Here is a 26,508-nt window from a genome sequence, read left to right as displayed (position 1 = left end):
TTTTTTTTAAACTACTCAGAAGAAGTTGGGATAACTGATTTTCAAAAATTGTTTTATGAAAGTTTTTACTTTACATAATGTAAATGCTTCCGGACATATTTGGTTGCACACTGAAGACCTTAAAGCTGGACAATTGATCGATTGGCAAAAGTAGGAAAATCCAATAAGGAATTCTTGGAAAATCCTTCTGAACTCATTAAGACCACGAATTAAAACAAAATTGAAATAACTCAAAATCAAGTGAATTTCGCAACATACACATACGGGTTCAATTTACTCTTTATCTTATCACTTCCCGTAAGGAATACGTCGAATTACTAGTAACCCTGCCTAACTCATACATTTTATAGTAACTTAAACGGAATTACTTAAAAGGTATTAATTCCCTTCTTACCTTGCGCGACTTAACTTTAGCACACGCGCATGTAGGTCCTTATTATCGGCGAGATACAATTTTAAAGATGTATTATTGGTAAACGGGAGCACCCGGTAGGTACGCATTTCTAAATGAAATTTTAAAATTAAAAAAAAATTAAAAATTTCCCATATTGTTCCCATTAAGCTTCGCTTCTTAATGAGCCGACCGAGAGACTTCGTTGACATTCCTCAAGGAGTCAATCCATGAACGAGCTTTACCCTGAGTGACGGTTTAACTAAAAGCAATAAATGTCTGTTCTTCGTCAGTTATCGATAACAAAAGTGGCTGAATTGTGAGATGGAAAAGCACACGCTTTCGACTATTGAAATGTCTGCGAGTACCTCCAGCGTCACTGTTTCATGCGCATTCGTCATACGGAGACGAATGTATGGAGAATTTTGTATTTGTAAAGGGGATGGTTTATTAAAAATATTTATATTTGCTTACTAGGGCTTAGCATGAGGCACCTACCACATGTTTCAGTTTATTTTCGATTTCCTGCCACCTTCCTAAGTGGACCCCGAAATTTCAAGGCCCTTAAGTTCTCACACGACCAAAAATAGCTCTCAAAAACAGACGTTTTTAAGGTAAATTGTCGGCCGAACTGCTGGAAAGTCTCGTTGAAGCATTTTCATTTCTCATTAAGAAAACAAAAATAATGCGGAAGAAATTCAGCAAGCTTTGAAGAATGCAACATGTTGTTAATTATTTATTAAAAACATTATTCATCTGCTGACACTTTTCGGGGAATTCAAGCGCAGATCGAAAATAGTGCTCTTTGTTGTCGGGCTGGTTTTGTTGCAACATAGGAATCTGTTTTAACAATTAACGTTTTTTAATGTCAATATTAAATGCATTATTATTTCGACATGTCTGCAGCTGCAATAACATTTTAGAGGGCTCTTTGTTTTTCACGATTATTTTTTCCTTCAAACTGTGATGAGGCCTGATTCCGATGAAACTGTATCCTGCCTTTTGACGAAGCAAATAACGAAAACTTTATCAAATAATGGGGGCTGTACTAAAATTCAAATGAGCTAATCAGTGTAACAATGAGGTGCCAGTGTTGGTGAAATTGTGAACCAATTACAAATAAAACGAGTTAGTTGTTAATTCTGAATGCTGATCGACAGGAATTTTTACTTCCGATAAGACCCATCTGTGGTGTCATTATGTTATGCGTCCCGGTGGACTTAATAAGTATCTATTGTTAACTAAACCTGTACGAACTATTTTTAATGGGAAAATAACGATTTCTATGGCAACTCATGACATTCTACACTTGAGCTTAAACAACATAATACTAGTCGATAAGAGTGCGTCTGACTGGGCACAAAATCAGCTTACTGGGAAATAAATTTTATCAATTCGTGTATTGCTACATTGTAAAGTGGAATTAAAGTATCAACTTGTATGGTTTGCAAGCTACAAACGCAAAATTTCTTAGAAAAATAGAAACGCAAGTATATCAAATGTCTTGTTTTGCCGTCAATAGCCTGTTTGACACGACTTTTAGATTCCAATAAGGTACACTCTATTGCACTGCCTTAGACACCACTCGAATGGAAATGTATTAGGAAAACGCCCGAATGCTGTTGACAAAAGTTTGTTTAGATTTCGATCTCTTATTGTCACCAAGAGGCCATGTGGTGTATCTTAAAAGCGTCTGGTGTTTTTGTTGGAAACCGACGGAATCACAAGCCCGAAGAGTAAAATCTCCTACTTGCATGCGGGATCGTTTGACAGTCCCAATCAATAAAAATACTAAAATAGAACTTCGACACGGAATTTTCTATTGACAACGCACGAGAAATGCCACGTAATAAATTTTCATCTATCCAGCAAGACATCCAGAAAGAAAAAATTGATTCTCGAGGGGTCTTCGGCAAGAACCCAGTGGCAAATTGCGTCTTCTTCGCGATATGGTTCGTCGCAATCCCCTGTAATCGTAATTATTTAAATGGACCACCCTGTACAGCCGGTTCCGATAGTTAAGGAGATGTTCAGGATGCGTACGAAAGGTCGGAGGACACAATGAAACGATTTATCCTAAATTACTCCAGTTTAAAAATGAAGGGTTTTAAAAGTACAGGATGACAAAGTGGAAATTAAAGAAAGGGAAAGATATATTGCTCCATTTTTAATGGTACTACTTAAACAAAATATCGCAATGAAGGAGCTTTTCGGGCCGAGAAATCATAACTCATTTCCTAATTCCTGCAAGGGCCTGTAGCTACTTACCTTTTTTCCATGCAACGAACTGTCGCGTTTAGATTGCTGTGTAGGTATACCGAGTTTCAACAAAACAACTTGCGCCATTTTGAAAATACGAAGAAAAATAATTTGTGTTTTTTAATATTTAACACCCCGTATCTCGAAAACAGCTCGTTTTAGGACATGCGTTTATATAACATGTTCGTCTTAGGACAGTCCAGAGTATCCGTTTCTTAAACACCATTAGGTACCACCCTGTATATTAAAAGATGTCATATCATCAACATCTTGCAAAAAACGAAGGGAGACAAAAATTAAAAAATATTAAAAAAATTTATAGACGATATTTGCACTTCGCGACTTGTTACCAAGAGCGGCAGATATTATTTGTAACTTTACGGCCCGTTGCCGGGAGCGACGGACTGTAAAAATAAAACAACACCCGCTGGTTGTTAGTACACTCATTGTTCCTACTATGGAAACTAAAATATAAACAAATACTTTTTATATAAAATAAAGTTTTGGGGTCCTCGCCTACGGCTCGTACACAATATTCCACGCTCGTGTGTTAGTAATCTTAAATTAGCTTTTTTGTCAAATCCGCCATTTTAAAATTCGGAAAAACACATTGTTTGACCTGAAAACAGGGCTCTGTAATTCTACCATGGAATTCCTGAATAAAATCTTAATTTTTTTCCCTGCCTCTTCACACAAGACGTAAGGTACTGTACTCTACAAGATGCTTCAAATGCCATTTACTTTAGCTCACCTTTTTTTATTAAACGCAATACTGCGACTGATAAAGGAAATGAACAATTATTAGCGCCTCTTTCGGATTAGGAAGACGTTATGTCACATTTTTTACGCTCGCGTTTGCGAGTGAATGTACTGCACCGTTAATAGTTTTTAACGCACTCAGATTAAACTGACATGTGTCAATGTCAAAAGTCTTTATGAGCAATCAGGCAGTTAATATTGACATACATAAGCTGAAACTTTTTACCGCATGTGTGTGTGTGTGTGTGTGTGTGTGTAAACTTGCTACCGCACGCTAATATTTAATTTAGTTCACAGACGGGAACAAATGTAACACACATGTGCTCGTAAGGAAAATAGTTTAGGTACCTAACACGTGCGGTATTGTCGTTATGCACTGGGTGGTTGCTTTGTTTGGTCAGCACTATATAGGTGCAACATTTCTTATTCGGAACTGGAAAAGAATTAAACAATTAAATGACGGATGCACTCGTGTTTTCTGTTAAGAGTTTTATTTTTTATTGTCTACCTTATTAAATTTAACTTTTTTGCTATTCTACCGACTATGCACTCGGAAACGATAACCCTTTAAGCGATGTAAATACCACCTCAAAGGGATGGCATTTCTTTGATATTATATACGGGACAAGACGATTGACAAAAAGATAATAAGATCCAGCATGTGGATATGTTTAATACGTATGATATAGAAACATTTTTTATTCGGATATCTGTGAAAGCAAATTTAAAGAAAACCTGTGAGATATCGAACATAACGGCTTTTGTTGGGTTTGTTCCAGAAGTTATGGGTAAAATGGTATAAGAGATCTAAGAGAATTAGTTCCATGTTTGAAGTTCTATTTGTTATAAGTAAGTAGAGCCACTTAAAAATCGAATAGTTTGGACCTGAGAAATAACATTATGACCCATATAATGGTTGTAAATGAAGGACCTGGGAACAATTAGAAAGGCTAGATTTACGACCAAGCACCATTTAGTCCTAGTCCTCACTTCACTCTGGAAATCATTTTACAGAATGAAATACAGATGATACCCACTGATCAGTCACCCATGTGCAAAACTTGACCAATAACAACGTACATCAGCCAGGACGCTGATCTTGCCCTCAGTAATTAATTCATTAACTTGATAATGAAGACTCGTGGTTAAGTTGAGAAAACATTGAAATAATGTGTTATAATATGTCTACGTCAGTGTTTTTGCAATTCGTGTTAGAATCCTCAACAGCTCCGGCAAATCCAAAGGCTTAATTAGGAGAACTTATTCCATCCGTGCAAGTTTTGTAGATAATCAAAACCCTCACATGTCTCTTAACCACCATCAGAAATTCAGCCCTAATTCTCTAGGGTTCCCCACGATTTTAAATCTTAAAATAATATTATCAGTCATTCGGCAATCCGTAACAAAATCCGCATCAGGAAATCCAAAGAGCGAATTCAGAAAACTGATGTCTCCGAAATTCCTGCAACTTTACTGAAGGGATTAATGAAATTAACAGATAGAGTTTAGAGTTACTCTCCATCCAGTCTGCGAGTCATGTGTCTCGTTCCTTCATCTCTTTTTCGCCCATTCGCCGCAATTGGACCGTTTTTCGTCCCTCCTTTTCGCACCCGTACAAGTGGAAGTGATGGGAACTTTAATTTTGTTAAGGATTTTGTCGGAATTATGCCGAAGAATACCAAAACCCATTGGCGTACTTATTAACGATTTCTTCCTGACGTCGTGTTTTTTAGATAATAAGCCTAAATGTATATGCGGACCGAATAAATGTTTTGCCTTCAATTAGATTTCGTTTTGGAGTTTTTAGTGTTTGCGCAGGAGTGGTGGCAATGTATGTGAGGTAAGTAATAAAATTTGAAAATAGAAGGATAGGAAAGGAATAAAATTGAGCATAAATGGACACAAAATGTAGAGGATAATCGAGGAACTTGAGCAAAAAATGTGATTTGGTTTTGAAATTGAGCCAAATTATCGAATAAATGGACAAAAAAATTATCAATTTATTGAACAGCGAAATCACTTTTGAAAGTGCGTCTGATTCACCAGTGCCCCTTTTTTAATAATTTTTTTTTACTGACTTTTAGTCTCCTCAAATTGGTTTGTCTTTTTCCGGCATCACATAATGTAATATGCAATAGATTTACCTCTAAAAAACATTGCGTCTACACCACTGACAACGACTTTCGCTTTGCAGCCTAATATGAGACGTATAGTACGTATAGTCCAATTTTCAATAGGGTTTTAACTATTAACTGTTAACTTTATTATCTGGAAATTCAATTGTCTTTAATGGACACATCCAGAGGACCTTAATCCGCTTAAGCGGGGGAATTAGCAGTCCTCCAGTTTTCTGGATATAATGTGTGAAACTTTTTGGAGGACTGTATTTGGGTCCATACGAGAGCGGAGTACTTGGGATATGTAAGAATCTGTTAGTTCCCAACCGAAGTAAATTTAGGGGCTGCACATTGTGCCTCCCCCCTTTATCTAGACGGACGTATCGATTTTGTTTCACGTCAGAGAAATCACATTACAATTTCTCAATATTAAAATATACCCCAAAGATGTAAAATAAAGGGAGGCTTAATATAGACGTTTCGAGAGGACTCGAAAGGCGGAAGGGGCGGCCGGCAAAGGGTTCAAAATCGCAGAATTGGGGACGCTAACCCCTAGAAGACTAATTAGCTATCAAAGAGTGACAAAATTCTCGACGAGATAGGGTGGACGATCTCTTCTTTTCGATTTCATCAGTGCTTGGCATTTTATGTTTATTGCCCGACTGTTTAAAACCGAGTCTCAGGAGGATAAATGGGCCCCATCGAACACTCCAACACACATGTTAAAGCTTTTTATTCCTATAGACACCCATCGATTTTCGGTTTTTTTGTAGGTGACATCTGGCAGAGTCTGTCTCTTTAATAAGTCGGATTCTTGACAGGAAACCTAAATCATTTGCGTGCCTCCTTCGATTTTAACGGGTTTAATAAACGCATAACTTTAAGGCGGTGTATTTTCTTTTAAGCGTTCCTCAAAAAAATGAATCATTTTCCTGAAAAATTGACAACAACATCGGAGAAATAGAACTGTCAAGAGGGCTATGTTTGAAGGATTATTTTTTACAAGTGTACAGAAACAAGTGAAGGCCACCGCATGCGCTCGTTCGCCTTGTTCGATCGTTGATGATAAACAAAAAAACAATGACTGGTCTAAGGCTGAGCCTGAGCGGCAACCAAGCAAGCAGACAGCTTAACAGCTAATACGCTATTATTATCCACGATATCCTCAATTCCAGTGACCTATGGAAGCAACGATCTCTTAACAAAAAAAAAAAAAAAATTTAATGTTAAAAATTTCCAGCTAATTCCATTTGACACGCCAGCGGCAATAAAAAAGAAGTGACCCACCCGACAAAGTAGAGTACTAGAAGAATAAGAGTAAGAGAAGAGATAATCAGGCAACTGGCGGCAAATGCTATGGGTATAAAAAACAAACGGCGATCGTGGACGGAACATTCGCCGATCGCCAAGGCTAACGCGACGCGCTGCCGCGATAAAATTGGAAATTGCGGCGGCGATCGGTTCAGGAGGGGGGGCGGGGGGCGGCACGGGGGAAAAAGACGCGGATGGGCGGGGATACGACCGAGAAGCCAGGCCCCCGTGGGGGGAGTGGGGCATTTTTATGTACTCCAGAAAAATTGATAGAGAGACGTACATGATTTACTTTTGTTTTATTTTTTGATTTGCTACGGCGGCCTAGACATGAGATAAGATGAGTGACGGTTTATCATCTCGGCGCTCGTTATTGGCTTGTTTCACTTTCTTGGCCTTTGGGGGAACGTCTCTTTGTCTGTATTAATATTCTTGAAGTACGCAATATCTCAATTTGCTGGGAGTATTTCCAAAATACTGGGGAGGCCAACTGAAAGCCCTTATGGGATAATTTTGGGTGGAAAAAGAAGGAATACAAAATTCCAGAAACTCGTGAGGTAGTCACAACTCGTAAGGCATCAAGAAGATTATTGGGACACGCCACAGGTCCCTTGACATACTCAGGAAAATGTTCGTTTTTAGTTGAAATATTATTTATTACATATAGTACTTGTGGGTTAATTTCAGTGATATTACAAAGAACTGACGAGAAAGCATGAACATATACACACTCTGAGTAAAAGTTTGTTTATTTTTCGTAGAAATGAAGGGGGAATTTACAGGTGTCCTAAGAACATCGGTACAATTTCGATTGAGCATACCTTATAAACAAATTGTTAACATTTTACAAAATCCACTCGAAGGTAACAAAAACTATTTCTAAATTTTTATACATTTTTAACTATACCTACAAGCTTCTACGCGGAGTGTTCTAAGAATAATTCCCGTGATTCTTTAAGAAACTCATAAATTATTTACTTTCCGTCAACTGATTATTAGTGGGTTTGCTGCATGTATACAAAATCATTCATTAATGGCACCCATTAACATGCCACTGTGTCATTAATGCATGATTATGAGCTCGTCGTGATTGGGTCTAATACGAGCATGACTGCTTGCGTTTACCAATCACGACACCTATGCGTGATAACTGTCACATACGATGGTTTCAATTTTTGACATAGGAGTTTTTAATGTTAAACTGATGCTCAAACCTGGACCTAGCACCTGGACTAAGCAGAGTGACGTGAAAATTTGCAATTTTATTGCTTTTCAGTTTTTGCCAGCCGACAGAAAATGGCAGAAAAAAGCTTAGTGTGAACTGTTAGTTTTTTAACAATGGACCAGATTTACAGTATCGTACGGTAGTTTACGAAATAAAAGTCGTTTTTCTTTTCTGACACTTAGTGCACTACTGGGATAGAGAATATAGAATTTTTAACTTGTGCACAATTGTCACGGTAACTTATGCATTCAGGAGTGCACTTTCCTTTACAGTGTTAGAAATTCATTTTTAAAGGCATGTGGATCTTCCAAGATAAAATTTAGATGAAAGAATGGATGATGGATCAAAACACTACGGCCTTAATACACGTTCTTGAGAATGTTGACATGAAATGGCTGCCCTATCTCGAAACCTTGTAGAACAACATAATCACACTAATGCGTTATGTGAACAGTTCAGTCAAAATTCTAGATAGCACAAAAAATTCAGCTGTAAAAGTCAAATCTGCGTACGCACATTACTTACTAAAGTAGTTGTGCAACAGAAACAATTAAATAGCCATGAAATTACATTGTATTGCATTTTTCATTGTCACAGCAAAATTCCAACGTCATTTTAATATTTCCCGAAATTCTTAAAATTAAAAAAAAATTTTACCATTTTTGCAACTTTGTACTTTTCTTCTGCCAAAACTCCCTTGTGAGATACAAATATTTTCAATTTATAAAAAAAATGAAAATAACTAAAAATATCCTTTCACTTCCTGTGGTGGTTTTACTTTTTGGCTCCTCAGTATTTTGCACAAACTTATGCCAGTTTTCCTGGGGCCCCGTATATAAGGGCCATGAGCACTCCAGATTCATCTTACGTCTTTTCAACGTTTCGGAAAAATCTCGCAAAATAAGCTGACATTATTCGAAAAAAGCATATTAACAAACATACAGGACGTTAAAGTTTCAGATTGTTTTCTATTTTCCTTTGCCGCTCTTCCAGTTTTTGAAATATTTAGTTCAAATGTGGGATGTAAAATTTCTCATAATTGCAGCTTTTCCACCCAAAAGTTTTTTTGTGGGATGTCGCTGACATTCACTAAAAACATGTCAAATTTCCCGCACAATTAAAAACCTTGTTGATTGATGATGATTCCTGACGATAGTCAAGGAGGTATTCGGAGCAATGACGTACAGGGAAACTTTTTGGAATTTGCATCCCTAACTAGGTTGCCTCTAAATATTAAATTACTGAACTTCGGTGCCTCTGCGCTAAATATGAAAAACAAGAGGACAACAATAATATCACCCTGTATAAGTTCGATTATAACTATAAAAACAGCTTATTTCAAAACATAGATGTTCGCCATTAGTTAGGACTACCTACGAGGAAATTCGATCTAACCTTAAAACTAAAGTAGCGGCAACTATGAATAATTTAATTTGGTTAATCCCTTAATGGATACGCCTCTGTGTTCAATGCGTGCATATTCGAGCGAATGTTTTCGAATTATAGAAGATTTGATTTTGTTCTGGCTGAATGTCTCATTGTATAACTCCCACGAGCCTTTACATTATCTAATAGGCCTTTGTTATGCTTCCACTAGCATCATACAAGTGATCTATGATTTGGTGTTTTGAATGGCACCCGTTCGTCTAAATAATTCGAAATCGCACAGCGGGATGTCCAGTTTCTCCATGTAATGTTGAAAAATTGAAAAAAAAAATGGTGCGCTCCTGACGTGCACGACCGGACATGACGGAGTAACAATTTACTAATTCCCATCAATCATAAACTTATGGGTATAAGTGAATAATTCCGATTTGCTTTATTGGACCAATTGATTGTTGTTCGCTGGCCATTGTGTGTGTCTCTTTTCATACCGTTTAATTGCTACCAAACAGGAAGTTATCTCTTTCTAAAGGGCATTCGATATTATTGCTCATATCCTTTTTCTGTTTGTTGGGTATTAATTTTTTTATTAACTCAATAGAATAGGTTAATCTCGGACAATATTAACTATGCTTGTGTACAGGGGGTCCGGTTTAAGTATCTTAATAGCGGCGGAAAGAACTTTCGAAGTTTGTTTTCTTTTCGAGTCGCTGAAGGAATCGGAAGGCGAGTTTCCAAGAAAATTAACGGAAAAACATTTTAAACAAAGGGACTGGGAATACTGCTGGTGTAAGAAGGAAAATCCTGGCTCGAAAAATGTTTGATTTTGTAATGCCTTTGTTTGACTGTAGACGCTTGGATAAATCCATTTTCCTCGATAATTTGATCTGCGATTAAACACAATCCCAGTAGTATTGAAGAATGTATTTGTTTTGTAGTCGATTAGCATTACTCCTTTTGCTTTTCGGGTCTCAAATGATAGCTTTGTTTGCTGGGAAATTGATGCACTTAGCTGAATTTATTGCTGTAGATCTTCCTTCTAATAATTAGTTACCGATGCAGGTGGCTGTTCATGAATTCATCACTAAGCTAGTAGTTAATTAAAGAGAGACCTAATTAATGTTAAACGATGTGAAACCCTAATTTTAGAAACGCTATAGAGCACGGACATTCGTCAGGACCTTGTAGAATGCTCAATTATTATCAAAAATATGGCTTCTCAGGACCGAGGTGAACCGCAAGGCTACGAATTCTTTAGTGGACCTATGCAGAGAATTCGAGTCACCGTTCTCATATCAAACGACCGACTGTTCAATTTATTTGATGTTTGTCTCTTTCTGTTGTCGCACACGAGGCTATTTGTCTACGACCTCCCGATGTCTGATGAGTTTTGACAAGCACGAAACTCTGTAACGATCTGGGTTGGAGTTCTCAGCTCACTGAAACGTTGAATGTCGCAGCCTCCGTTTCTATTCGAATTCCGTGCCATAGCAATTCCATTTCATATAATTAGACCAGCTAGCCAGCGCAACAATCCTATATGTTTATTTCAGACAATCCATTTGTGACAGCAATTAATCTGTAGATCAATTTTGCCTTTGCAAGTCGATGTCCACGTATCTACAAGGTTTTCTAATAATTCATCTCCTACTCAGCGATGTCTTATATGAGTCTGGGGCCGTCTGATGGGATCTGAGGTTTGATGAGGGCCAACAAGCACGAAACCCGGCCTAACCCGGTAATTTTCTATTAATGGACAGATCGATTTTCTCTTTGCATGTCGATGTTCACGCATCGACAAGATGTTCCTGAATTAGTGCATCGCAGCCCTATAGGCTTCGTAGAGAAGTGAAAATGGCACAATTTTCGATGGTGAAGCTGTCGATCAGATCCAGACTGTTACTTTAGCGAAGCCAAAAATCCGGTTAAAGTAGTGGGAAAGTACATTAGCATAATTTAACATAGTTAATTTGTCAGTTTCAGGGTGTAGCCATCATGACCACGGCTGAAGAGTATCGAGTTTACCGGTGTGATACAAATTTACGGCGAAGCTCGTAGCAGTCGTGGCACCAGAGCGCATTCAAATTTTCTATAACTCTTTGTTTCTCTTGATGGTGCGCTTTCAAAAGATTTATGGAAGCCCATGACCATGGGAATGTTGCGTTTCCGGAGATGGGTCCCACATCAAAAGCTATTGCATCGTGGTTCCTCTTCAAAACGCGGAACACCCTGTATTTAGCCTTGCAAAATCCACTCCCACAGTCCTACGTCTTTTTTTAAAAATCTCTTCTATCGATGTTGCCCATTAATCCTCTCTTGGAAATTCAAACAATAAAATGGTTTTATGCATTTATTTTAATGACTTCAATAACACCCAACTATCGATGACTTAACGTTTAATTGACTATGAGTCATGGATTTAAGCTGTGGCGATTGCGGCGAAAATTATTACGAGATTAACCATATTTGTTTTAAACACGGTTTAATCGAATCGAATGTCATTTATTATGAGTACTGGTGATCTAATCCGTATTTCGTATGAAGAATGGACCTGCATATCGGAAAACAAGGTTATCTGACACCTCGTTGCTTGCAAAGTCCGCAATATATTTGTTTTCGGTCATTATCGACCCATGGGGCTCGCCATGGGACGCCCAATGTCCGTGCAACATGGGCCGTATTAATCCTCGACAATTCTCTAAAGGATTTATTCGCCTTATTGGGGCATTATTCTTTGCCTGCCTACCAGTTAATTGTGTTGAGTAGGTACTACTGCATTTCTACTATGCGTTTCCTAGACGCAGATGAAGGATAATTAAAAATTCCTCATAATTATTATTATCTTCTACGAAATCGTGATCTGTGCCTTTTTTGCTCTCAGTCATTTGAATCGCTCTAGGACGTTTTCTAAGTTCTTTTCATCCTTCGACACACCTGTACTTCAGCGTTTGATTTTTTCGCGAAATTCTTCCACTATTAGCGGTCGTAAGTCGTTGGTAAATGCCTGCGGAAGAATGCGAATACCACGTGCTCCTTGCCTTCGACACAACTTCGATAGTAGGTAGGTACTACATGCGATGAGATGAATTTTTAACAGATCTCCTGAGGTTTTAACTACTTCGTTTAAAACTAATCCAATTGAATCGAACAACTTTAAAGCTTTCTCACCGCCAAATTCGAGACAAAAAGCTGATGAGTACCTGCCAATAAACGATCTCCGAATTCCCCCGGAATTCTTGTAGAGCCGCTGCCGAACTTTTTCCCGCAGGAACGAATTTTAACCCACTTTTTATCGCAGCAGGCGTGGGAAAAACGGAGAGCCGGAACAATGATGGTCAGTTGTTTCCAGCAATTCAGCAGCTCCTTTGATTTCCGATCACCGATTGTTTATCGAGCATTTGTTTAATTGACGATAGATCGCCTAAGCTAACTGGACGAACCTTTACTCAATTAGGGCTAATCAAAAACGCATCAATTTAATTGGCTGCTGATCGCGTGATTTATTATCGATCGATTGACTGCCTACACATTACGGATTAAACGCAAGTGGACGTATTCATTAGCTGGACAACATTAGAACCGGCTAAATAGGGCTCTGGTCCGGGGTCTCCTCGTAGCTTTTTTAATTTACCCCTGTACTACGTGAAATTTCGAACGAAATGGAATAATGGAGTGCGATAAACCGAGACACCAGGGTTCGTACATAGCCACTTCTCGTTGTTGCAACAAGCTTTTTAAAGACGCGAAAATACTTAAAAATAACTTAATAATAAGCATATTGTAAGGAGCAGCGTTGCATAAGTAAGACCTAGAAGGGGTGAAATTGGGGTAAAACCAGGGGTTGGAAACTCAGGCCTCTTGGAAAATGACAAATGAAAATAATTCATGTGGAATTCTTACATTGAGCAGGGAAAATAGAATTAACGCGTCGTGCTATAAGGAACGGATTTTGCCACCCCTCGTGCCGTAACGAAATCAAGGATGCTGTTCCCGAGGTATATTAAAGATAAACCCATTAAAATCAGTTACTTTTTTTCAGTAAGCTAATTAAAATTATTCGTTTTGGGAATATTCAGGCGGTTATAAAACAGCTGCCAACGACACTAATTAAAAAACGAAGAAACAAACAAGACATTCGAACGAAGTCGAAACCAAATATCCGCAGATGCTGTTGATCTTTTATGAAGGCAATCGTTAAAATTTTATGTTTTTAATGATTTTATTGCATAGTTCTCTCCCGAGTAGATAAAGTCGTTTACAAGAGTGGTCCCGATTTTTGATGTCATCAATAAACAATGTTCCCGATGAAGTTTTATTGTCGCTTTTTGATGGGAGCTGCGTTTGTTCTAAAAGTTTGTTTATTAACAATTCAAATGCATCTGGTTTTGATCGAACGTTTTATGTGGCTTAGTTCAGACCACCCTGATTGCGCGACATCGGCTATCCAACCAAACTGCAACGTACTGAGTACGGAAGGCGCTCTTCCGACGAGCGTGCAGTAAAGTGGCTTGCCGCACGTACGCGACAAAAACTAACACTCCAGTCAACGTAGGACATATCAGTTTAAAAATGTTTGATGGATATTTGACATTGGCGTGCGTTCGGTAAAAAGTTTACCTGTAATTTTTCGTGTAACCGCACGTTAATATTTCAATAAATTTCCGGAGGGTAATAAAATTGTCTTCACCGCACTCGGATGCTGACCGAATTCCGGTTTGCATCGTTTCGGTCAATTCCAATCATCGTATGGTAAAGCATCATTTTACGTGCTCGTCGGGTAAATAACTATTTTAATTGAAGTTCTTGCCGTAGTCGTAAATAGAGAGGCAACTTGAGCTGCTCACTCTTTGATCTTAAATTTTTCCACCTCTTTTGCGCGAATTATACACTCACACGATTTTTTCAATTTTCTGGAACAGAGAGCGGAAGACAATAAAACCCCCCCAGCAATTAATTTTCCACCAAAAGTCGTTTCGATATCCCTCTTTGCTCCCTCGCCATCCTTGCTATACGCGAAAACAAAAAATACATTCGTCCAGTCGTCAAAAATGAATTCATATAAAAATCTGATATATTCAATGGCATATCTCAAAATGCCGGGGTCAATAAATCCACCACCCCTTGAAATTCGGACTGGAATGAGGAGAGGACGTCTGGACAGGGTTGTACTTTACCCATTTGTTTTTTTTTTTTTGCCAAAAAAACCGGCTTTCGTACTTCGTAACAGACTCTACTGAAAGGGTGGTTCTCAGGCTCTCCCCATATTGTTAAATTAAGCTGCAGGGTTGTTTAGTCAGCAGTAGGCTGTTCTATCTTGGTAAGTCGTCCCTCGTGTATCACTGGTGTCTCAATAATTGCTTTCCGGCAATCATCGGAAATTGACGACTTTCTGGCCCACTTCCGTGATTTTCCGGGTTTTGCCGAGGTAAAGGGCTGATGATTCTCGTGCGGCTATTCCCCTATAGACGACGTTTAAGCGACTGATTGAATTCTGAATTGTAGGAAGAAGCTTTACGACTACATCTTAAGAAAATCACATATTCGGTCTGTGATGGAACCACGTCACTCTTCCCAATACAATATTGCCACGTTGTTATCACTTAGACAGTAATGTATTACTGGCTAAATTTAAGTATTCCAGCCATAAAGCTGCTATAGTCTGAGCCCATCTCTGGAATAAAAAAAGGGGTAACTAAGGGCCAGTGAAAATTACTAATACGTAAAGGCATTATCGGGGACGGAGAGAAATATAAATTTGGCCGGCAACTCTCTCATATCGAAATGCCGACTATAGAGATTTTTAAGGGAGATTTTACCAAAAAAAAAAACGAACGGGATAGGGAAGTGGCGATATTAGAGCCAGAATGAAGGGTTATGAAAGATTTTTACGGATTTTTGCGTCCGAGGCTTTTCGTATAAATCACATAAGCTATATGGAGCCCGGTTGGGTATCGGCGAATCAGAAAATAGCCGGATTATAAAAGTAACTAATGCCTTTTTATTTTTGATTAGGATATACGAAAATGGAATCTTTCAACGTTAATACGACAAGTTTTTTTTATAGATTTGCTTCCGGGATTTGGCAACGGAATCCATCTTTTCCTTCTCTAACCTGCATTAACCTGCAGACGGTTCTCAGATCCCGAAAAATCCCCCAAAAAACGCTTTTATGTCTCAATGATTTCCGAAACGCTTTCACGTTTCATCGATTTCCGGTCTGACGTACACCCAAGAATGCAACTTGCTTATAAATCGAGGGTGAAAACGATGAAAAATTTATTTTCGGAGGGTTTGCCAACTGTTAAGAAGCTTCAAGTTGTTAATGGAAGTTTTGCCCTTTCTTTCTTTTATTTTTGTTATTTCGACTCTAAGATTTTTAAGGTCCTGGAAATATCGCCGCGTCTGCACATTCGGGTCTGGTCCTCCGCGAAGACGACGATGATGAGAAAGCCGCCACGTATCAACGACTTCTTTGGATATTAAAAATGGCACACAGCATTCTTCATCGCAACCGCAAAAAACTCTCAAATGAGCTTTTTTTACCAGTTTGAAATAGGCCCTTGTTCGGTAGCCTATGTATTTTAATTTTAAACTTAACACCTTGTATGTTACCGATTTTTTTGACTTCCCTCGTAACTTTTCGCGGACTTTACGTAGCATATTCTATTCAAGTTTTTAACCGTTTCTGAAATATTGACATTCCAAATACGACTTTTCGATGTTTCCGAGGCAGTAAATTTAAAACGGATTTAGTCGAAGCGAAAAGATTTTTCTATGTGGGGCACAGTGTATATAGTTTTGCGAAATAAGTGGGATTTAGTGTAACGAGTCAAGCGTGGCTTCACAATATATGACATGACTGACAGAAAATAGAATCTCCTAATGAGCTTCACACTTCATTTTATTTAATTTTGTAGTTCAAAGGAGGAATCACATGGAAAGTGTAGAGAAATTGGTACGTGGTGGCACAGGAATCACTTCGTTTAAGGTGAAAATAGTGAATTGTTATACTGACATCTGGTTTTAAAATTGCTTTAGCTTTTCCCGTTTTGGAGGTTTTTTTTTAACTCAAACAGGTTTTTGGGGTTCTGTCCGAAAATGCAAAACATCCGCATGATGTCCATAAGAATTTAAAAAGCGCCCGTAAATTAAGCATCCCTAACTCGGAAGCTCGTATTGGGCAAAGTTCAAAATGCAATGTTTGCCATTTTCCCATTTCTCGGGAATACGGTAAAAGCTGAAGCAATTTTTATACTAGATATGAATTTCTTATAAAGACCTTTAAAACTTAGCTCGTTTAACCATCTCTGTACCTCTTGCGGCTTCCGAGATCCAAGAAATGTGCTTTTTTTTACCAAATTAACATCGATTCAGAGATCATCATTGAAGAATTGCATATGAACACCAAATATCGCTTTCAGCGAAACTGGAATAGCAAATTAGGTGTCAATATATGAAACTGGTGTTACCTCTCTGCGATATCCAAAAAAGCGACCTTTTAATGACACTAAACAGGCTGCAATGTGTCACTTTTAGTGCCCAGACTGTAAACTAATCCTTTTATTGCTAAGGCATTAAAAGTTTTTTAATGACTGGAAATGCCAAGAAAGTATGTATATACTGTGTATAAAGTGTATATACTGGAAACATAGGAAAGCCAGATGGAAAAGAGGTTTGATTGGTACCAATCGGGGAAATAACGTTGAGCTGAAATGGTTTGGCTTCCTTCGTGGCCCCTTTCCAACTCGGGCATCAATATCGCCGTTGCAGTAAATTTTCTACTTTTTTGCCTTGTGAAACGATCGTCATTTGTTTGCGCTTTAGGTGTTTGGAGAAAAAGTAGCGAACTCATTGCCGCGAGCATATTCATTCAACAATCATTAATACACAAGTAAATTAAGTCAATAAATGAAATAAATTAAGGCAAAATATGTGCGTTTTTGAATGGTAGATAACACAATTTTCTTCCCGATTGGTATCATCAGCCAAGCACTGGCCAGGATCGACTCAAAGTAATTTTTCCTTGTTTTAATGCGGCTCATCAGAGATTCAGCTCGGCTGTATGGCAGCTGAGGAAAACTCCACGATAAATTTTTTTTAGTAATATGTAGTTTGCGATACATGTGTAGGAAACTTAATTAATTTCGAAACAACAAATCGTCAAAAATCGCATGTGATTAATTAAAAACTTTGCGAAAATGAGAGCCGATATCGCATTTTCATCGGCGAGTATTTATAATTCAATATATCATCGGGAAGTTCGAAAATTTTCCGGTGGCAGTCGATATATTTTAATTCGCCGAGAAACTTTTAGACAGCGGTTTTAGGATTAATTATTTTATAATCAAATTTTCCGAAGAGAATTGATAAATTATCGCCATTCTCTTATATATTTCGCCCCATGCCACGCCTATAATCCGCCTCTATTATGGTCCAGGTTTAACGTTGGCCTGAGACGTTTAACGTATTCCCCGAACTTCGGACCTGAGAACCATGTAATTTATTCTCAATTAGAGAGACGTTGCGCCATGGAGGTGAGGGATCACCTCGTCTTGACCCGGGCGTCATTAAAGAACCTCAGCTGAAGCTCTTCGTTTATTTGTGACTTCTGTCCAGTCATTTTCCCGGGCACTTTTCCTGCAATTTCATACAAATAAACTTTTAAAGAAATCATTGTTCGCAACGCTCTCGATAAGTTTATTTTTAGAACTCATATCCCTACTGCGCTCTGCGGTTCACCAGACACAAATATTAAAATGACACATGTCTGGGTAAAGATTCCCAATAAAAGACACTCCTCGTATAATAATTAATGCTTCTGAAAATTAATGAACGTCGTTCCCGTATTAAAAAACTTGAGTTTCAGCTTTGGTGAGCACAATCGCAGTGGCGTGCGATGTGGGTAATTTGGCCGGCCCAACACTGAAACAACGCTGGCGCCACCTAGTGCGGCCCTTACAGAGCCGTGGCATCGATTCATTGAACAGCTGATAAATCCATAATCATTCCGCGATTCTATGCATTTCCGTGCAGAAAACTACCTAAGGGATAAGGACGCGTTAGGTGGTGTGAGAGGGTCAGAAAAGGCGGTTTAGGATAACGTGTCGAAATTTAGTATTTTACGACTCTCAGATTTGGTGCGCTAATGTCCAAAGAAATAAAACGAATAGACGCAAAAGGCTTGAAAAATCGCTTTAATAAACTTCCGAACATGTGCTTTTCGATGTCTGTCTGGGGTGGTATTTGAATTTGAAATATCGAAAACACATGTCTCTTAAATCTCTCCCCGCGTGTTGGTGGGTTCAAGTAATGTGTCGCTGATGGAAATGGAGGTTTTAAGCCCGAACGAGGCCGATTTTGTGCGTTTGCCTTTCAAATCATGGAATAAATCGTGCACTTTCGGTGTCGAGAATTGCGAAAAAAATAAAACACCGGTTAGTTTGCGTTCGGGTTAGTTCAGGTTAGTTCAGGTTCGCGCGAGCAACGCAAATTCGTTTAGTCTCAGTCCTGTGTCTTAAACTCGAAAAATTGTGAATAATTCGTTTTGATATTGTGGATTCGACGATTTCTAAATCTCGGCTCGGTCGACGTGCAGGCCTCTTGCTAACCGCGAAAGCGGGCTCTCGTCCAAGATCAAAACTGCAATAGCGATAATTTCTTAAGTTAAATAATTCATATAAAAACTGCGTAATAAACCCATCAGCGGTCCTAAAAAATCCGAATGAATTTCCAAGTATAGGTGAATTACACACCCATTGGCTCGATGAAAACTATTTAAGCGCATAAATTTCGCGTGGCATGCACATGAGTTTGTAACGTTTATTATTGTTATTATTGAAACCCAACCCAGCCACTATACCAATAAAAATATTGTTTTAATAAGTAAAAACCGGGTTTACTATGCGTGTTTACGCTGTTTACACCATTTTCTTGTTCGCGCTGTTGCCTGCTTTCCAGAAAAATACTCGCCCGCTGGGATTTTCACCCCAACGACTTATATATTGCCTATGATGTTTGTTGCACGCATCGTGGCAGAAGGGTTCACTCTGTTAGCCGTAACGTAAATTTTCAACGTTTCGTTAAAACGTAACTAGGCGTAAATCGAAATGAAGAGAACGTACGTTTTTGTTCCTGGTAAAATTTTATCCGGGCTCTTTCGAGGATTTCCAAGGTTGGTCGGGAGTAGAAGGCGAACTAACACCAGTTAAATGAACGTTAAACTGACGTTCCCGTACACGTCATTATGGGGGGCCCGGGCCTCTGGAGCGTTGTGCCTCTCGCAATCCGAGAATCTTGCCCCTGATGCTCAGCAAATACTTAAAGTTTCTCCGTCTCGTTGGAAAGTGAAACCACACCGCGATGGCAACAATGCGAAATCTGCATTGCTATTGCAATATAAGACCAATCAATTTTATTAACAGCCTCGAATGTACGGAGTGTACCGATATGGTAAAATGTGCCAATAAAATAAAGTAGTACCAAGTTGGGGTAATTTATAATATGTTGGCATTCTACACCTTTAAAGTATCGCTTACATTAGTAACCTTTCCTTCAAAATTTATTGGTTTTGGATTGGCGGCGACCTTCGTATATGGCAGATCGTAGACGTAGACGACAAATAGGAGTATGCACTTATTCTGAATATCAATGTTTAGCATTACAGTATCGTGCTTCAGGTCCGGTATGAACTAAATTATTAACTTGAATTGCGGGCATTTGAACTGAAAAACTCCTACGGCTGCTTTGGAAATAAGCAAAAACGCAGGAGGTAACCTGAAAATCGCCGTTTGCACATTCTCAACAAAAACAGACTACGTGCGCGTGCGCGCACGTTACACACTTAAACGAGTGCGTAAAGGACACTTTCCACACGCAGACGGGTTAATGTTGATGTTGTCTGTTTTCATATTAATTAATTATTAAAGCGACTTCTAGCGGGACGCGGGAAAAGCTTCTTTTCTACACGCGGGACATCACGGCAGTGCGATCACCACGGCCTCGGACGAAGTCGAAATCGTTTCAACTTCTTCGGTGTCGTTGTCTTCTAATTTTTCTCCTAACAATAGTTTTGGTAATTGTAGCACGGTGGAGGAATGGAGCCTGCAAACTCGGTGTGTAATAAGTGCCCAATTATTTGTGTGGCGAGTCTCAGATAAGGCAGCGTAAACATTTTCAAGGGCATTTAACTTCAATAAATCCTGATCTTTCTGAGGTGTTGACACCAACTATCAATTTTTTTCATTTATAATAAATTCGAATTTATCTTCAAAACTTCGAGACACCTACGCGTCGAATGAATTAACGTTATTAGTCACGTTTTCAATGATGTTTAGCTGCTTTATTGTATTATTTATATGAGCGGATCGAGTCAATACTGAAAAATGAAATTATGTGTGTATTTCGTATGTTAAATGTTTATTATTGTTACTTGGCAAGTGGTGAACCTACGTCAGGCTCGGGAGCCAAGGGAAATCGCATTTTGTGTTTTACCTGGTGTAACCCACCTTTATATGACGAACATTCCTCGATATTTCAGGTCGGGGAAAGACATTTATTTCATTTGAAAAAGGCAATATCTCTCTTTCGATTTAGGTGATAGGGATCTTTGGTATTTCATTTTAATGGCGGTCCGCATTTTTATTATGTTATTTTATTATACGAGTAACAAATTTCTCGTGTTGGTTGTCTTGAAAACGCAATCGTTATTGGATTCAGAAAGTATTTTTATTTTCCCGTCAAAAAACCAGTTTATTTTTAGTCCGTTGGTGGAAGTTTATTTTTAAAGTTCGAAAGGCGACTTGTTTTGAGATACTACGGACAGGTGTAAAAATATTATTAATGAATGTTCCTACCGGTGTTTTGATGTTGCTAGTAATGATTTTTCGTGTTTTTTAATTCGTGTCGTTTTTATTTTCATTTCTAACGGTTCTACCGTCATTCATCATTTTCTTCGGTGAATTAACACTCTGACTATTTATATCGAAAAAGAAATCAACACAGTTTCGACACACACGCAGTCGGCATCAAACATATAGCCCGACGAACTCGGGGACCTGATCCCAATTTGTCTTAATGACGTGTCGAGCCAACTTAATAAATTCTTCTCTAAATTCTTTTCAAAAGCGTTTTAAATCTTTTTTCTATTTTCCGTCCCGAAACCGCGGAATCGAAAACCAACATCGACATAAAAATCCTCACGACAAACATCAAGGTTTTTTGGAAACGGTGGGATTTTCTTCTAATCCGGTTGTTTTCCTTGTAAATTTCCTTTGCAGACACTTTTGTCGTGCCCCGTAAATTTTCCAGGATTAAATATCGTGTTTATTGAACGATGTAAAATGGATTCCTGAGCGATCGTTTGTCACTCGGTTGAAAATAGATGCCTCAATGTATCCACAATAATATATTCACGGTGAAATTCAAAGTTGCGCTTACGCTAATTAAGTGAATTGGAGAGGATGGCGGGCTGGCTATATTTTCATTTCGAAACTCGCCCGAGGTACGTTCGGGATCCGCGGGGATTTGTCGGGCGCATGTCAGACCGGAGTTTTGCAATCTGTCAAAGTCTTACACTGCAGATTTTGACAAGGCCCGGATAACGACTGTCAATACTTGAACGCAGGTTTGACAGAATCGCCGTTCTAACAAAGCAAGTCCTTTTGGAAATTTCATACTGAAGATACCATGTAATGTAGCAACGTCAATGTAGCAAAATAGTCATTGGCAAAAGATCTAATTACGTAAAATAACGTATGAAAACGAAAGTTTGATGCTTGAAAATGGCTATCGCAACGGCAACTGTGGCAGATTGTTGGTCCTAGTCTTGGGCTTATAGTGATCCTGATCCGACACGGACATCTGAGGCACTTAAAGCAGCGCAGGATGAGTTAAACGTCAACAATTTCAGACGCAGGACGAAATATTTTTTAATTTAGTGATGATTTCTTGCGTCTATTTAGTCTTTAATGTACCAACTTCCAATCTAGTGGCAGAGTTCGCATTTTTGCAAACCAGTAAATTGAAACTAAATGTTAATTTTCAATGTACAATCACCGTCTTAAAGAGTATAGTTAATCGATCATCAGGCGTTACTAAGTATATGAAAAGCTCAGTCGAAACTATTAACAAAGACGAAAATTTACATGCAGCTTAAAGCCTGCAGGCGATAAAACCAGGGAAATAAGAGAAAATAAATTAATTCTATTTGTTTTCTGGTTATAGCTCTTACAGTTTGTAAGATATTTAGATAAGTCAAATTACAAGCGCATGCTTGTGACTTTGGGTGGTGCGTAACAAGGTTCTCCAAATCATGCCGCGAATATGAGAAGTGATCATTTTTTGAGGAACCTTATTATCATCCCAATCATTTTGTGGCACCACACCAACCGACTATTTCTTTAGATTTCAAATTCTTATTCCGCTAAGAAACTTTTTTAATTCTTGCATTTCTTTTGCATCTATACGCCGTTTGGGGGCTATCTAAGAAAGTAACGAGGAAATAATGCATGAAATTTTCTTATTAACTTTACTCAAGTCACTAACCTTTTTCATGTCCTATGGGCGTGTGCGATGTAAACCTTATGACTCGTATACTTCACAGTAATGCCATTTTTTCTATTGAGCACGATTTTCATTTCATATACTGTACACTGAAAGATTTTCACGAACTTCCTGCCACCTTATGTGTGCTGGTGGTTTTCCTACGAAGTTTTCCTCATGATTCGCACTTTTAATAATTAAAAATGGCGGGTCTTCCCCTTATGGGCAGTAAACTCTGACAATCGCTCTGTCGATGGGAATTTGCCAATCTCAGAAATGATGCTCGCATTAAACGTAACCAAAAAAAAGCTGTACATTTAAACCACATTAGCGTACTCTTCTTAAGTAAGTGTTGTTAAATACTGATTCCTAAGAATCCCTCTTATTAGACGCCTTCAAATAACAATCGGGCACCATCTGCAAACTACATATTTAGATTTTTTAGATATGACAAACGAGACAATTTACTTTCTCATACTACACGTACCCATAAAATTAAATAGCCGTTATTTAATCGCAAAGAAAATATTACTTTTTTGACTCTAATTAGCTCTACTTTAGAGATGCCCTTGTTGCATTCCCATGAGCAACGAACAAAAAAAAATGGTTGTCTCTCGCCGGAGATCATCCTGTAGATTAAATTCACGAAAAATTTTGGGGTAGTACAATGCTATCCCCGACACCAGAAATTTCATCACTCTGTATATTTTTCCGATGATTTGAAAAACTCAAAAACACAGATTATAAAATTGACCATCCATACGCTAAATATTTTATTAAAATTTTTCACCCAGGACACCAGCTATAAGGAAATAAACGATTAAAAATTTTTCACCGTGCATTTCCATAATGAGCGCCAAAATATTCACTTATATGAACTTTATTACACATTTTCTGCATGTTTATTATATTTTTCACATCATAGATGCACTTTCTGCAATTCCGATACATGCTAACCATATTTATACAATGTCCACGCAAAGCATCTCGGATTGAATGAAATCTGATGCGTCTTGAACACATTCTAAAGTGTAACTTAATCAAAACAAAAATATTTGATTTGTTCAAAAAATGATAGGGACGCGTATGGTTTTCTATACAGGGTGCAACCTCTAAACCTTTCCTTTAATTTGCAACCATATCGAGTCGAATATATTGAGATCGGAGGTGTACTAGAGATTTCCTGAAATATTGACAAAATAAATGTTTTCTTAAAACATGTTTGATATAATTTGAGCAAATTGAAATCCCAGAAACTCCGGACTGACGTAAAGTTATTTTCACAAAATCCTATAACATACAGAATTTTTAAATATAAAATTCATAGAAGTTCTCTTGTTTTTGAAACGCAATCAATTGTGGAAAATAGAAAAAAGTGTGTAAACTCCATGCGGATTCGTTTTTTTACTTTTCTACTTTTTTTGCCAGTTTTTTCAAATGAGCCATACTCAATAATAGCTAGCAAGTAATTATTTATGGAGACGGTTCAGGTGGTATTTTTCAGAACTTTCAGTGACAAAATTCTATGTTAGAAGTCCCCTGCTACTCCATCCTGAGGTAGACAAAGGCAACGTGAATTTCTTTTCGGTTAAAGTCTGCGTTTTTATTGAACGTTCCTGTCACAACCCCATGGGGAATATCAGCTGAATAACCTTCATAAATAATTACCATACGTGTTGGGTAACTTTGCCTACGGCACATTTCAAAAATAAATAGCGAAATATATTGCACTATAGTCTCCTTCATGGCTCTTGTTAAAAAAAAATTGTTATATTATATATTACTTGGATTGTTAGAAGCCTTACAGCGATTTACTTTGGAACTTACACAATGTCCAACTTCTCTAACAAATTGAGAAGAAGCTTAGTGAATAAATAAAGCAAGTTATATTATTTTTAAAGATCATAATATTGAATAACCTTAATTTACTTATTACCATGCCAAATGCTATCAAGGTGTAGCGTGTAACTGTTACTAAGTTGTCCCATGTTGCATTAGGTGTTCAAGATAAACTAACTTGAAACAATCGCTAGAACGAAGCCCATATTATTGGTAGGTACCCATCCCTTAGCTTTTACTTGAGAATTTGCGAACTCGATATTGGAATAATATTTTTATTTGACGGAGAGGCTAAATCATTAGATTGGTTGAACCTTTAAAATTTGACATTACTTCACTTTTGGTCGGTGTAAGCCAGGAAGCATGAAACCTTTCATTGAGCGCAAGTTACCTATTTACCTACGTCTGGGTAAATTACACTCATCTGAGGGGTTAGGAACTTGGCCAGGAGTTAAGAATTATTAATCTTCTAAGACAATAACGTTGTCGTAAAGGGTAAAATCAATCAATCAGTGTTAATAAACTTTTGACAAAAAGTTTATATTTCTGAAAATTTCAGGCATAACTCCAATTTGGACTGAACCAGTAATTTTTATTTAAGTCGACATTTCTCCCATTCTTTTCTCTAACGTCAGTACACTAATTCATGTGTTATATTTTTGTCCAAGACTTAACGAATGTCCCTTCGTAACGTTAAGTTACTGAAGGAGAATGAGGAACGGAGCAACTAAAAGTCGCTAATAATACCAATTTTAATTCGGCCCCTAAATTACTTTTTTAATTTAACATTTCTCCGATTATTTTCTTTCATACGTCAGGCCTTCCTCCAAATGGAGACTCAACCGCAGTTTCATCCTCATATTAGTTACCGAAATTGGGGAAGCAGGAAACGGGGCAAAACCTGAAAGTCACTAACCTGTTGCCAAAATTGCGCTAACAAATAAATCCGCTCCTTCTTGAACAGCCACTCCATGCTTTGCATCGTCTGAAGGTCCATTTCTCCACCGCTTGGAGGAACATTGGCAGCCGTGGTAGGCTGCATCAAGACCAGTCTTTCCTCCAATTCAGCCAGTTTGGATGAGTTGAGGAACGGCGAGCGCTCAACAAATCCACTGGACAAGTCTCAAGTCTCTTTCATGTTTCTTGGTCTCTTGTACTCTCATCATCAACAAAACCCACAGATAAGCCCAATAACAACAGTCTTTGACGCAATCAGAGTCACTCGATTCACATTAATCATTAGTCACATCAACTTGAAAGTTTCGAGTTGGAACGGTAATTGATGACACGCGCGTGCACCTCACGATTTGTTGCACCTCGGGCGCGTATACTCCGAAACAGTCACGTGTTCATCGGAGAAAAGACTTCCCCGTACTGAATGACATCCTCAACTCCTCAGTGCAACTTTACACACTCTTATTCGCGCTCTCTCTCGCGCTGGACTCGCTCCGCCCCTTCTATTGGTAGATGCTGCCATCTGGAGGCAGAGCAACATACGTCGGTCCTTGTCTGATGCACGGCAAGACGGGATTGAAAGGTTTTTGGTCCGTCTCGAGCCGGCTGGGCCAATAGTGGATTGCTTTGCTTCGGATATATTTTCTTTTTTCCTAGAAATCGAAGTGTGCGCGTATATCTTTTACCCCTTCCCTCTTATTTTATATGTATTGTGTTTTTTTCTTCGCGAT

At 38.3% G+C, this 26,508-nt stretch overlaps 1 protein-coding gene across 5 annotated transcripts in view; it reads right to left on the bottom strand.

Annotated features, from left to right (window-relative positions):
• cut (homeobox protein, cut) overlaps positions 1-26,263 on the bottom strand; it is a 75,294-nt gene extending 49,031 nt beyond the window's left edge. For 3 of the 5 annotated variants that reach the window (XM_066297709.1, XM_066297710.1, XM_066297713.1), the window contains exon 1: positions 25,740-26,261. In XM_066297709.1, coding sequence (XP_066153806.1) covers positions 25,740-25,865 — 126 coding nt within the window. In that variant the 5' untranslated portion in view covers positions 25,866-26,261. Of the gene's footprint in view, positions 1-25,739 lie in introns of all 5 variants that reach the window. The other 2 variants (XM_066297711.1, XM_066297712.1) reach the window with 2 other exon arrangements.
• Between the last annotated feature and the right edge of the window lie 245 nt (positions 26,264-26,508).

The sequence above is a fragment of the Euwallacea fornicatus genome, chromosome 29 (genome assembly GCF_040115645.1).
Source record: "Euwallacea fornicatus isolate EFF26 chromosome 29, ASM4011564v1, whole genome shotgun sequence".
Lineage (NCBI taxonomy): Eukaryota > Metazoa > Arthropoda > Insecta > Coleoptera > Curculionidae > Euwallacea > Euwallacea fornicatus.
The sequence above is the reverse complement of the archived record's forward strand: the minus strand, read 5'-3'. Positions and strand labels throughout refer to the sequence as shown.